Source organism: Pteropus vampyrus, unplaced genomic scaffold, assembly GCF_000151845.1.
Source record: "Pteropus vampyrus isolate Shadow unplaced genomic scaffold, Pvam_2.0 Scaffold197, whole genome shotgun sequence".
Classification (NCBI taxonomy): Eukaryota; Metazoa; Chordata; class Mammalia; order Chiroptera; family Pteropodidae; genus Pteropus; species Pteropus vampyrus.
Genome location: NW_011888978.1, coordinates 2,015,747 through 2,030,194, shown reverse-complemented (window position 1 = coordinate 2,030,194; position 14,448 = coordinate 2,015,747). Strand labels below are relative to the sequence as shown.

General features: G+C 44.3%; 1 protein-coding gene and 1 pseudogene across 1 annotated transcript; both read left to right on the top strand.

The window, feature by feature from the left end:
- The first annotated feature begins 10,983 nt into the window (after nucleotides 1-10,983).
- Nucleotides 10,984-12,239, top strand: CBY3 (chibby family member 3). Its single transcript, XM_023537739.1, has 2 exons — nucleotides 10,984-11,053; nucleotides 11,509-12,239. Exons 1-2 carry the CDS (start codon nucleotides 10,984-10,986, stop codon nucleotides 12,237-12,239), a joined length of 801 nt encoding a protein of 266 aa, XP_023393507.1.
- Nucleotides 12,240-12,944: 705 nt separating this feature from the next.
- LOC111746703 lies at nucleotides 12,945-13,059 on the top strand (annotated as a pseudogene).
- Nucleotides 13,060-14,448: the final 1,389 nt, after the last annotated feature.

Below are 14,448 nucleotides of genomic sequence, written 5' to 3'. Positions count from 1 at the left end.
TAAAAAGTAAAAAATAAGGGATTGTAAGCTGACAAAGTCCTTGCAATCTGTGAGGTCAAGCAAAGGTTGCCTCGCCTAAAAAAAAATAAATAAATAAATAAAAAAGAAAAAAGTTCCTTCAACATTTCCTGTGGTGATAAATTCCTTTAGCTTATTTTTGTCTGGGAAGCTCTTTATCTGTCCTTCAACTCTAAATGATAGCTTTGCTGGATAAATTATTCTTAGTTGTAGATCCTGGGTCTTCATCTTGTTGAATATTTTTACCAAGCCTTTCTGTCCTGCATAGTTTCTTTTGAGAAATCAGCTCCAGTCTTGAGCGTTCCCTTCAAGTAATTATCTGTTTTTCTCTTGCTGCTTTTAATATTCTTTCTTTGTATTTAACCTTTGGGATTTTGATTATGATGTGTACTGGTGTGGGCCTATTTGGATCCCTAATTTCTGGAATTCTCTGAGCTTCCTGGGGTTTTATGTCCATTTCTTTCACCAGGTTAGGGAAGTTTTCCATCATTATTTCTTTAAACAGTTGTTCAACATCTAGATTTTCTTCATTTACACCGATAAGATGAATATTTGGACTCTTAGTAGTGTCCCATATACTCCTTAAATTATTTTTATAGTCTTGCCATCTTTTTTTTTCCCCTCCCTCTTTAATTCCCCACCCCCCTGCCCCACTTCCACCTCTGACCTATGGATGTTGCCATTTCCCCTTAAGGACTGGATCTCTGAAGGCGGAGAGTCTCCTCCCACACGCTTATGTGCACCCGGGGCCTGGGGCCTGGGGCCTGGCACCCCTCCTCCCCTGGCACATGGTCTGTGGCTCACCTGGGGTGCAAACCCAGGACTTTCTGCGTGTAAAACAGACGTGCTAACCACTACACTGTAGAGCCACTCCTAGTCTTGTCATCTTATCTCTCGCCATTCTGCTTGTGTGTCCTTGGCTTTCCTGTCTTCTAGATAGGGCATTTGATCCTTTTCTTTATTCACTTTGTTTTTTCCTTTGTTTATTCTATTTAATATACTTCTTATTCAGGTAATGTGTTCTTCACTTCTGTTTCCATTTCCATTTTTGTGTTTTTTACCTCTTTATTGAAGTTCTCACTGAACTCATCTACATTTCCCAAAAGGTCATTGAGCATCTTTATAACTAGTGTTTTGAACTCGGCATCTGTTAGATTACTTGACTCCATTATATCTGGATCTCTGTTCTGTTCTCTCATATGGTTTCTGCTTCCCATTTTGGCTGCCTTTCCGTGTCTGTTTCTATGTACTAAGCAAAGCTCCTAAGTCTCCCAGTCTTATAGTGTGGATTTATGAAGTGGATGTCCAGTGGCACAGTCCTGAGACGGGTTCAGCTGCAGGCCAAATTTACCCCTTCAAGGCCACGTGTTAAGATTCAGCAAGCAATCCACAGATGCTGTGCTTTTGTTGCCTCAAAAGGCCACACCAGAAACCGAGGCCCAGCTGCCACCAGTGTGAGTTTAGGCACCGGTCAGCAAGGAGCACCTGACTCACTGAGGATATATCAGGATGTGTCGCGTGTTGAAGGAGGCAGGGTTTCAGGGAATCCTCTGGGCCAAGCGACCTCTGTTATCCAGTTTGATGAAGTCAGCTATGGCGGTGCTGCATTGGTGCACTGGGGGGGGCGGGGGGTCAACGGAGGAACAATGGATATCTCTGGCACTTCTGTACAGAGTGAGTCTCTCCTCGGCCCTCACTCCGACAATGTCTCCCTGTAAGTCCCTGGGACCCCCTGCGCGCAGCTGAAACCAGAGTGAGCAGGTTAGTCCCCGCGAAACTCCACTCATGGATGCAGCCCCTTTAAGAAGTGTCTGCCACTGCGGCAACCACTGTCTCACTTAGCTGCTCGGGACCAGGCAGCCTCCCATCCTCGCCCCGTCCTACCTTCTGCTGTTGCAGGGTGCTTTCTTGGACTTCTCCCTAGTCCAAGTAAAGCTTGCTTATCCAAATCCCAGGTGATTTTTCCTTGCTGCTGCTCCTTATTACTGTCATAACTGATTTGGTCGCCAGAGGGATAAACAGAGCCTCTATCATCTAACTACACCATTTTTTTCTCCCTTCAATGATTTTTAGTAAATTTATAGAATTGTGCAACCATTACCACAATCAAATTTTAGAATATCTCCACTACTAAAAAGTTCCTATGTGCCCATTTGCAGTCAACTCTCAGCCAACCCCAGGCAACCACTGAACTACCTTCTCCCTCTATTGATTTCTTTTCTATATATTTTATATAAATGGGATCATACAATATGTGGACTGTTTGTTTGACTTCTTTTACTTAGCATAATGTCATGGTACATTCATGTTGCAGCACCTATCAGGAATTCATTTCTTTTTATGGCTAAATAATTCTATGTGGCGGCGAGGAACAAACTTTCCTCTACCCTCGAGGTCCTTTTGAATGGTCTAATAATCTAATAGATATGAGACAGATTAGCAAGAGAAAATAACTAAATTTAACATATATGAGAACTCTGAATACATGAGAATTCAGACACCCCACATGCATGAGAGGTTCAGAGATAGAGATGAGGACTTAGGTATATGAGATACTGAGCCAGAAATGAGGCAAGGTGCTATGGTGGCTTTAAATGGTTATCGAAGGAGGATTAGAAGAGCCGAAGTTCAGTAAATAGAAGTTTGCCCTGCCCTACAGATAGGTCAGGAGAAGTTACTTCTGATATATTTTATAGGCAAGGCCTCTAATTCAAATACTTCTAGGTAGCTAAAGGGGGCGGGAAGAAGTTTCTCTGGAAACTGAAGCTAAAATTGCCTTTAGCTCAAAGTAATCTGCGTACCACTAAAGCACATCTTGTGGTAGCCCATGCTGGACACCCACACATGGATAAGTCACATTTTGTTTATCCATTTAATAGCTGGTGGATATTTAGATTGTTTCCAGCTTTTAGCTATAATAGATGATTCTTTACATGGACATGTACACAAATCTTTGCACATGAATCTTTATGTGGACATGTTTCCATGGGTAGTACATAGAATTGCTGACTTTTATGCTAAGTTTATGTTTAACTTTTTCAGAAACTGCCAAATTATTTTCCAGAGTGGCTGCTCTATTTTATACTCTCATATAGGAGGGTTTCAGTTTCTCCATGTTGTTGCCAACACTTGCTATTATCTGTCTTTTTGCTTATAGCCTTTCTAGTGGGTGTGCAGTGGTTTCTCTTTGTGATTTGTTCCAAATCCAGTGAGCTCCTTGCGGCAGCTAAGCCGTTGGCTTTTGCAGCCTGCCCTGTCCTGGTACAGCTTATCCTGATCCAGCTGGGGAATGTGAGCAGCCCGAGGCAAAAATGCCACAGACTCTCACTGATCTCACCCAGAGTTCAGCAGTTTTTCATGGATAAGTGCATTTCAATTTCTCGTTTGCTTTTGGTCAATTTCCAGGGCCCCGTTTTAAACATTTTTCTCTCCAGTTTCATAATTGTTTTTGGGAGAGAGAATTTGCTGACCTTCTCATTCCCCTAGACTGCTACTCCCATATACTTTTAGTCGAAGATTTTTTATCTATACCTTTGCCTGTTTCTCCTAATTTTTTTTTTCTGTTTGCCTTAGTCTCTGTGTTTTACACTGCAAAGGTTGTTTGCCTTCTCTGTATATTAGAATCGCCTGGGAAGCTTTTAAAATCCCAGTGCCCAAGCGATGGCTACAGGATATTACATCAGAATCTCTGGGCAGGGGTGGGCAGCCATTTGAGAATCAAAATAATTCAATGAATTATAAACCACTGAAAAGTAGAACTGTCAACAAATTTTAAAAACAGAAATGTCTATACCTATAAAGAGAAAACCTACACTACTCATTTCTCCTGTACTCTCACACTATTGCCACACTCACAATACTTCCTACGCCAAATACTTGGGTTTGTTTTTTTTCCCCCCACACCAAGCAATTCTCTGCAACACCAACTGAGTGCTCTACAATTTAACTCAATTCTGACACTACCTACCTAGAGACAGCATCAGCTCCCAGAGGTTAAGGGCTTAGTCCCACAATACTGCCCCTCGCATCAAGTGCCAATTGCAAGTAGCAGGTCCCCAGGTTAACCACCACTTCTGTCACACTTGACTAAAAATGGGAGGTTCCCATTACCCCCTCCCCCTTGGATTCGGTCATTTGCTAGAACAGCTCACAGAACTCAGGGATACATTTACTTACTGTGGTGGGGAGACTGTTCCGTGCTGTGAATAGCTGCCTGACTGCTGCTAGATCTGGGCCAGAACAGAGATTGCTTCCCCAAAATCCCTTCTGACACTGACTGACTCCTTTCCTCTCTCCCACCTCTGCTGGTTCCTGCTCATTCCTGAAACAGGCTGTTGCCCGACCCAGGCAAGCGCATAAGGTGTTTTCTCTTTACCTGGGGCGGGTCACACTCCAGTACCTGTATCCATCCTGCCCTGTCCTATATAACCCCTTTGCACCTGCCACAAGACACCAATGATATCCATGTCATCCCACCACCACTGGAGATGACCCTCGTATGTAAGTTGCCTTAGTAAACTCTTGATAGGATGAGAGAGTTGTCAGCCTATTCCTACGGTCTCTCTGCCCTGGGAAGTTTTATGTAATACTTACATTTACTAGTTTATTAAAGGATATGGTAAAAGATACAGAGAGCAGCCAGATGCAGAGACACACAGGGTGAGGTCTGGGAGGGTCCCAAGCTCGGGAACTTCTGTCCTGTGGAATTGGAATATGTCACTCTATCAGTAAGTGGATGTGTTCCAACACATCCAACACATGAAAGCTTTATGAACCCAGTACTTTGGAAATTTTTATGGAGACTTGATCAATCATTAATTCCCATTTCTCCAGAGAATGGGGGGTGGGACTGAAAGTTCCAAGTTTCTAATAATGGCTTGGTCTGACCAGTCCTATTCAGGAGCCCACCAAGAGTCACCTCATTAAAAAAAAAAATAATAATAATAATAACAACAACAAAAGAGTCATCTCATTAAAACAAAAGACATTCCTATCACCCAAGAAATTCCAAGGGATTTAGAAACTGTCAACAACAGGGATCAGAGACCAAATATTAGAAGAAAGGTACTCTTAGCATTCTTATCACTTAGGAAATTACATGAGTTTTAGGAGCTCTGTGCCAGGAACATATATATTTTCTATTATCTCACAGTAACAATAGAGGAGAAGGAAGATCTCTTGCTTTTGGTAGAATGCTGAGAGCCAACTGATAAACAGAAAGTGCTAGCGCTGGAAAAGCATCATTTGGCAACCATAACAGTAAAGACTGAATCAGGCAATAATCACCAATGAATGCTAAATCTAAGGGGAAATTTTGATGAGGAACAGGATATTTACATGGTCGTAAAATGTATTGACAAGCTCCTTGTCAATACTTAAGCAACACCTGTCCCAAAAAGGGATCTTGTACCAGAGGGACAAAAATGCTATAAAGGACATTATTAGTAATCTGAAAAAATTGAAATATAGATGGTCATTTAAAGTATTGTATCAATATTGTTTGGAGTCTATTTTGGAAGTTAAAAGCCCAGAAAATGATTCTGTTTTCAGCAGAAAGCCTCGGACTTTCTTTTAAATGATAACAAGTACCTGTGTAAAAAGGAATTATTTGTGACAAACTATACATGGGCTAATCACAACATTAACCCATATCATACTCTTATTTAAATGCCTATAAACATAAGGCCACTATACATTCATTTATTTATATCTCTCATGCAAACATAAAACCGTAATAAATTTATAAATCACCTATAACACGAAAATATACAAATTAACTCTTAAACAGGACAACAAAAAATGTTTTCTGCTGAAAATAAGTGCTGTTTGACCTATGATCTGGTCCCAACGCCCCAAGGCAAGTGTTCTGAAATTCAGTTGACACATGCTATGTGCTGTGCCATGCTGCACATTCTCATTCCCCTGTTCCCTCTTCAGATGACTTTGAACTCTTCCATTCAGAGGAGCTCGGTGCTCCCAGGCCTGCCTGCTTGCCTTCCCCTCTCACTCTCTGCCACTCAGACCAAGGCAGGTACAGACGCTCAGGTTCTGTGGTGCTTCCTAAAGGTGGTTATCTGGAGCAGATAAAACATCGTCACTTTTTCTAATTTTTTTTTTCAGATTTTTAACTAAAATAGAAAATTTAAACTTTTTTTTTCCAGAGTATTGCAGATTCCAATACTGCATGGAACTAATTTTAAGGCACAATGGGTGAAGAACAACACTAGGCAAGAAAGGGAGCAGTGAATCCCTAGACTACCACCGTGGTGCCACCTACTGATGTCACCACCCAGCCCAAGAGAAGCTAAAGAAGAAAAAGCCTAGGGGAAGGGCAGGGATCCTTTCCTGCTAAATCTGCTCTTCCTAGACAGGCACCTTGCAGAAAAGGGAGTGTAAAACCAACTCTATAGAAAATGGAGATGCTTGGTAAAGTGTGTGCATTTTCTTATAACTTGTGTTCTGTACCATTTACTATTTTTATCAAGTTTTATACAAGTGCAGATTTTTTAAATAAAGCTATATTAGCACAGAGAACGCCTGGCTTGTTTCAGGAAAGGGCAAATGTCACTAAGAGAGTATCTTACAAGCTGGACTGAAATCGCCAGATTTTGCTTCCTTGGTTTTGGAAGTAGTCCTCTCGGTTGCCAAGAGAAGGGATTCACCAACATCCACAGTGACTGGCATTTGCCTGTGGTGTGGGGAAATGAAAATTCATTTAGATCCTCTTCTTCTTTCCTCTGTGCCATCAGAATGAACTCCATGTCCTTAAACTCAGACCTCTTGGGACCTGGCACTCCTTTTCTCATGGGCTCTAATTCTGGTCTTTTTGGTGACAACATCGAGATAGAGTCCCTTAAAGGAGCCAGGAACCATTGTTTTTTTTATTGTAGGTCTTTAAATTCTGCAGTTTTTATTAAACTCCCTCAAAATCAAGTTCTGCTTGTGAAAGGAGTTAACATGTTAAATAGAAATTGTTCCTCAGCTCTCTAAACTTTTCCTGTTCAAATAATCAAATAAAGACTTCCTTGGGCTTTGTAGCCTTTCCTTTTTTGTAGTCCATGGAAATGAGGGAAGTTGAAAGATGCTGTATGCCATGACTTGCCTGAAATATAGCAATTGTTAATGAAAATTAGCTTTAATAACACAGACACAATTTGGGGGGAATGAAGGTGATAATGAATCACTGACTTGGTTAAAATATTCCTAGGCTCTGATTCCATGTCCATCAGACAACCTTCTGAGGGCTGATTTGAGCTCTCAAGTGTCCTGATGATAGGAAGAGGGAGCTGAGGGTTTATTTGTGGAAACTGACATGCTAATTCTAAAATTAGCATGGAAATTCAATTATATGAAATTGAAATTATATAGAAATTTGAAGGACCTAGAAAACCAAAGCAATCTTAAAAAAAAATATTGTTGGAAGGTTTACATTACCAACTACCAACACTTACTGTAAGCCACAATAATTAAGAAAATATGGTACTGGTGCAAAATAGAGTAGAGATCGATGGTAGAGATGGAGAGCCCAGGAGGATTCACAGTCACATGATGAACAAAAAAGACACAACTGCAAATGTAGGAAAGCTAGTCTTTTTATAAATGGCACTGGGTCAACTTGATATCTATATGAAAAAAATCGACTCTTACCTGTTGGGAGCTGAGCTAACTTGGCAAGCTTTGAGATAAGTGGCACTAAACTATTTTAAACACTCAGTGTTTTCCAAGAAGGGAGTTGTGAGAACTTCATTGTTTTGCAGGATGAGTAATTTGGCTGACCTTGGGTCTTGACTGCTGTTTTCTCATTGCGATGCTATAAGTAGTGTGTTCTAAATAAACTCGGGGACATAGACACAGCTTGTATCTGTGTTCCCTCCTGCAGTTCTGTCTGTCTTCTTTCTTTTCCTCAGTCCATGCTCCCCCTTTCAGGTACCCTCAATTACTTCGTCGGCTGGCTCCGACACTTACCTCACACTGTAAACAAAAATTACCTCAAACGGAACACAGACCAAAATGTAAAGCTAAAACCAGAAAACTTCTAGAAGAAAACAGAGGAGAAAATCTTAGTGATTTTAGGTTTGGCAAAGAGTCTTAAATATGACACCGAAAGCACAAACTACAAAAGAAAAACTAATAAATTGGACTTTATCAAAATTAAAAACTTGTTCTTTAAAAGGTAAGCCGCAGACTGGGAGAAACCATTTGCAAAACATCCGACAAATACAGCATGAAAGAACTCCTTATATCCAATAAGATAAACAATCCAGTGGGGAAAAAAGGGCAAAAGACTTGAAAAACATCACTGAGAGTAACAAATGACACATGAAAAGATAACTAACATCATCAGCTGTGAGAAATGAAATTAAAATCACAATTTAGACAACCTACTAGAATAACTAAAATTAAAAAGGGTTACCATAGGGGTAGGGGTGGAGAGGGACCTGTCTGTTATCTGGACTTTAGCTTCCTTGAAGATGTAGTCTGCTTGGGACAAAAGTCATGTGTAGTCTGCACGAATCCTGTTACCTCGAGCCCTAAGCATAGGTCTGACGCCCATGGCACATACAAAGTGTGGGCAAGTATGTGGAGGAACAGAAACTCTCTCAGTGCTGGTGGGGATGTAGTACAACCATTCTGGGAAGTTTGGTAGCTTCATAAAGAGGTAAACATTAAAAAAAAAAGTAAACATATACCTACCACATGATCCAGCCATTTCACTCCTGGGTATTCATTCAAGAGAAAGGAAAGCACGTGGGCACGCAAAGACTTGTACACAGGTGTTAATGGCAGCTGGATTTGCAACAGCCCCCAAACTGGAAACAACTCTAATAGCCATCAACGGGTAGATGGAAAAACTAATTCCAGACAATGTAATACCACTCACTGATAAAAGGAACGAATCTCAAAATAATTATGCTGTGAGAAGCTAGTGCAAAAAAAAAAAGTACATACTAAATAATTGCATTTACATACAATTCTAGAAAATGCAGATGATTCTATAACGATGGGAACAGGAGAAACTTCTGAAGATAATGGATACCTTCATCATTTTGATTTTGGTGATTTCATACTTTATCAGAACATATCAAATTGTACATTATAAAAATACGTAGTTGTCAATTATACCTTAATGAAACTAAGTTTTTCAGGAGGTGGCGCGACCACTTGGCTCCACCCCAGGTGAGTGTTCCTCTAGCTGGGTCTTACCCCATGAAAGGCCATGCAGGAAGCCCCTAGAAGAAGCTCTTGGGGTCCTTGGGGTCAGGAATGCCAAAGAGAGGCAATGGCAGTCAACTGGGTGTGCTTGGCAGGCAGGGTAGACGCCATTTCCTTCATGAACCTTCAATACATGACGCTTGTCCTTCAAACAAACTCCTTCCTGCCTCTAACACCCAATCTTCATGTAGCTGGGGTCTCCTCACTCCATTAACACCTCTGTACAAGTCTTTGCGTGCCCACGTGCTTTCCTTTCTCTTGAACGAATACCCAGGAGTGAATGTCTTAGCATGAATGTCAAGTGCCTTCAGTGAGTACATCTTAATTGGATCTTACCCCTTGCTCCGTCCTAGTCACTTCATTTCTCTATTTCCTTCATTGCATTTATCAAATTCTTTTTCATCTAGTTATTACATTTATGTGTATTCTCTCCCTCATTTATGATATTGGTGCCTCACAGATCTCTTTTACTAGGGGTGCACCCACACTATAGGTGCCTTAAGTGTTGGTTGACAGCTCACAGCTGCCCCTGCCAATGACTGAAATGAGTGGGGGAAGGGGACAGGTACAAGAGGCTTGAGTTCCTGGTGGTAGGGAGGCCAAACTCTGTGGTTTCCACCTGAGGCCACACTCATGCTTAGCTTTAGCTCTTTTCCCTGCCCCGTCCTGCTTCCCTCATTCCCTTCTTCCAAGAGCACTTCTCCAATACACCACTCAAACAAGAAGTTTCACTTCAGGCTCTGCTTCTGAGGAATCTGACCCATGATATCAGCAGTGCCTTCACACAGGACTATCTTGTTCACTCCTTTAGAACAAATTCCTATCTTGGCCTCTGCTTATGACCGCCCCCCCCGCCCAAGAATGAGAGCCTGATGAGGGAATAGGTTCAACACATTCCTAGAACAGTACCTAGAACACAGTAGGCACTCAATAAATGCACTGAATGAATACAGGGGAGAGCCCGGGATCTGTTTTATGCCTTGGCAGTCAGCTCCCCTTCTGTTCTGGGCTGATCTGTCCTGGAGGCATTGTGAGTCATAGTGGGTGGATATTAGCTGAGTGGCTCAGAGATGGGGCCAGGCCTGGGACAGAAGCTCGGCACCTTCAACACATCCTCCAGGTGAGGTAAAACAAGCCATGAGGATTCTTGGGGAAGGGTCCTCTGGGAAGGTGCAACCTTCAGGGTGGGGCTGGCTGCATCTCTTGGGCCCTCTGTGGGCTTCCAAAGACATGTCCCTGAGTCACAGCTAATGGATAACAGCACCGAGCCTCTATTCAGCTGAATAAGCGAGTGTTGAATTGATGAAGGTATAACAGAGGGAACCCTGCCCAAGGTTCTTTTCTTTTTCACCCTTCATGGAGAGAAAACTTTAAGAGAACACAGAGTCCTATTCTCACAAGACAGAATCAGCACTTAAGGGGTGGGGGCAGAGAGGGAGGATGGGACCTGTCTGTTATCTGGACTTTAGCTTCCTTGAAGATGAAGTCTGCTTGAAACAAAAGTCATGTATAGTCTGCATGAGCCCTGTTACCTTGAGCCCTAAGCATAGGTCTTACTTAGTCCATGGCACGTGTCCTAGGATGTCACTGAGCACACTGGACTGTGAACTATCTACACACACATCTGGCTCCCCAGCTGGACCAGCACCAGCATCATCTTGAGGGCAGGTACAGGCTGTGCTGAGACTCCCTGCCCTGATCAGGGCCTGGGATAGAGCAGGTGCCAGTTGGAGGTTGCAGAATAACCGAATTATGAAGGCAGTCACGCAGTTGGTTATGCCAGACATCCTACCAAACTTTTCAGAATCCAAATCCAGCCCTGGTTTTGTAATCCTTCAGCAGCGCCCTCTTGCCCACAGAAGGAAGTCTGTGCCCTCCTCCCCTTGTCCAGCCTCCTCTTCTGCTACCCCCAGCCAAGTAACGTACACCATACCCACCCTAAGTTCTTCCTCACCTCTGGAACATGTAAGCCTTGCCTAGCTCTTCACTCTCCCTAGAGATTCTCTTATCCACTCCAATCCACCGGCCAAGTCCTGCACGTCTTAGAAGTACCTGTCTCTGCTATCATGTCCTTCTCCCTTACAAGCCCTCCCCGCAGCCGCCCAGCGCTCAGAGAGCAGGGGTCAGGTCCTTCATCGGCATCTCTGACCCAGGGCCTGACCCAGAGTGGTCTTTGGGGGAAGGTAGTTTTGTAAGACTGCTGCTAGTGCGAGTGTGTAGGGATGGGATCCTCAGCGGCCAAGCCCTGTCCACAGGGCGTCGCAGTTTGAGGGGCAGCCGGCAGTGAAAAGACTTGTTCACCGGGTCCCTTGCTCCCTAGCAGTGCCCCTGGCTCGCCTTCACCATTCAGGACACCAGGGGTCCCGAGGCAAGGGCGCAGCCCCTATCTCCCACGACCTCGCGGCTCCGCTCCTGCCACCTGGGCGCCTGCCGGGGCCCACCCGGCCGTCGCCCTGGAGGCCTTCGGGTACCTGGCCTCGGGCCACGCCAGCCGCCTGTGGGAACAGCTACGGCAGCTCTGGGCTGACCACTTCTCGCGGCGATTTTCGCCGCGGCGCCCGCCGCTGCGCCGCCTCTCCTCCATGTCCACCTTCTACCTGCTGGACCACTGCACGCGCCAGGCCGAACTGGGCCTCAGCTACGGCGCGCCGCGCACACGCCTTAGTGACCAGGCCTTCGTGTTTCGCGGCGGCCGCTGGACCAATGAGGGCCCGCCCGGGCGGTCAAAGCCGCCGCTGCCCTCGCCAACCATCTCGGGCTGGAAGGCGCAGATGCGGCGCGTCAAGAGCCAGGTGCTGCTAGAGGAGAACAACTACCTGAAGCTGCAGCAAGAGTTGCTCATGGACATGCTGACCGAGACAACAGCGCGCATGCACCTGCTGGAGCAAAAGCTAAATGGCGAGGCTAGCTCCGCGGCAGCGGCCCGCCCCTGGCAGAAGAAACTGCGCAGGCGCGACAGCGCGGGCGGCGTGCTCATGCTGGAGCTGGGAGCACTCGAGTCGCGGTGACGCAATAAAGCCCTTGCGGCGCACGCTCTCCTCCCTCCCTGCCGGGCCCTGGGGCAGGGGCGGGCGGGGATGGTTCTCCTCCGCCGATGCGGTGAGGCGTGGATGGGTGGCTCAGCCGGCCCCCAGTGGAGGAGGGCTGTGTGCGACCCGCTGAGAACGTGGAGAACCAGGCTTGGCAGCAGGCAGTGCCATTCTCGGTCCAAGGGACACAGGGCGAAGTCCGGGAGGCAGCGAAACCTTGGACGCTCAGGGATGGAAGTTGCAGTGAAGCGAGCTGGGCGGGGTCGGGGACCTTACATTTGGCCCTAAACGGCCTCCAGGCGCGTGCGGGAGGGCTTTTAGCATGAGTCCAGAGTAAGTGTATTTTATGACCAGGAAACTGTTCTCCTAAAGAAGCTTTCTGGAAACTTGGACTCTGCCTCCCCCTCCTGGCTGTTGGGCTTTTGGTGAGTCTCTTCTCCGATGCAGGCTTCCTTTTCTTCGTGGAATGAGAGGAACTGTTCCACCCAGTATAAACAAGTACTCTCCAGGGAAAATCCTGTACACAGATAGGATTTGCCACCCCATGCTATTTTAAAATTCTGCGTTAGTTACCAACACTTAAGAATTTGGAGTATTGGACGTGGTTCCATAGTGCAGCGGTTAGCACTTATGCTTTACACACAGAAGGTCCTGGGTTCCTCCCCAGTGAAGCCATGGCCCATGGTCTATGACCATGCCACCCTGAACAAGCCCATGTCTGATCTCGGAAGCTAAGCAGGGTTGGGCCTGGTTAGTACTTGGATGGGAGACCACCTAGGAAGACCAGGTGCTGTATTCATAAATAATAATAATGAATAGTAATGAAAAAAGAATTTGGAGTATTTCACATCAAAAATCCTGGTTTCCTGTGTTCTATCAATGTCTGATTGGTGTTCTCTCTTAGGACACGGTGGGGAGAAAGATACTCCCCCAACACACACAGCAAGGTATATCAGGTGCTGTGGGGAGTGTGTTGTACTTGTGAGTTATGCGGCTGCAAGACAAAGGTGATGCATGGCACTGGTCCTTGCAATCTGCAGTCTTTCCCCTGGAGTGTAGACAAGCCTTTATGTCATCCACCAGAGTCTAGAGCCATGTGAAAACAGAAAGAAGCGGGTGTCCTGTGTCAGCCTAACTTGCTTTCAGGAGTAGATTAGAAATTAATAAACCACTGCTGTGTATTGTCAACTGAAGGTCGAATGTCGCCGGCACCAGTTAAGTACCAACAGGAGTCCTCAATTTGGGGTGCAGTGAAGGGGGAGTCTTTATTCAGTGTAAACAGCTCAATTATGAAACAGCATGGCTATGAGACAGCTAAAGCACAGAGGCCCGTGTCTCAACTCAGCTCAAGTGTTCCAGCCCATTGGTTGATTTACAAGTCTAGGAGTTTCTTTATAAGGGTGAGTCCAAATGGCACAAACACGGAGCAGGAGGCAAAGAGTTCAGTGTAGCTGTTTCCCGAAGTGCAGAGAGGCCCCTTGCTAGGACTGCTAGAGGTTTATGGGTTTGAGCCCCAATTAACTACCAGGAGTCCTTAACAGGTACGTCATTCTCAGGGTCCACAGTGTAAAAACATGGTCTTATTTATTAGCAAGATGATACAAAACATGTCATAAGACACTAAGCTTAACATTTCTTTTGAACAGCGTTCAAAAGAAATTTTTTATTTTTATTTATATTAATATATTAAAAACATTTAAAATAGTTATAATTGTGAAATGAGATTTTCTTTCAAGATAACAAAATGAAATATACAGAAAAAGAAATGAGAAGAATCAAAATAATACACTAGCAAAACAATCAAAGAAGGTACTAATAGAGAAACTATATTAAAATGAAAGAAGGTACTAATAGAGAAACTATATTAAAGTGAAAAACTATATTAAAGTGAATACAACCACCTATTGTATGATTCTGTTTATGGAGACTATCCAGAATAGGTGAATCCACAGAGACAGAAAGCAAATTGGGGGTGACTAAGAGCTGGAGGAAGCAGGGAGAAAAGGGTGACTGTTTAACAGGTGCCAAATTTCCTTTTGGGTTGAAGAAGTTTTTGGAGCTGTAGTGATTGCGTAACACTGTGAATGTTCTAAAACCCACTGAACTGTACATAGTATAATCATTTTATGTTATGTTAGTTTTGCCACAAAAAAATATTTCAAAGGAGGAAAGTCTTTTACATATAAAC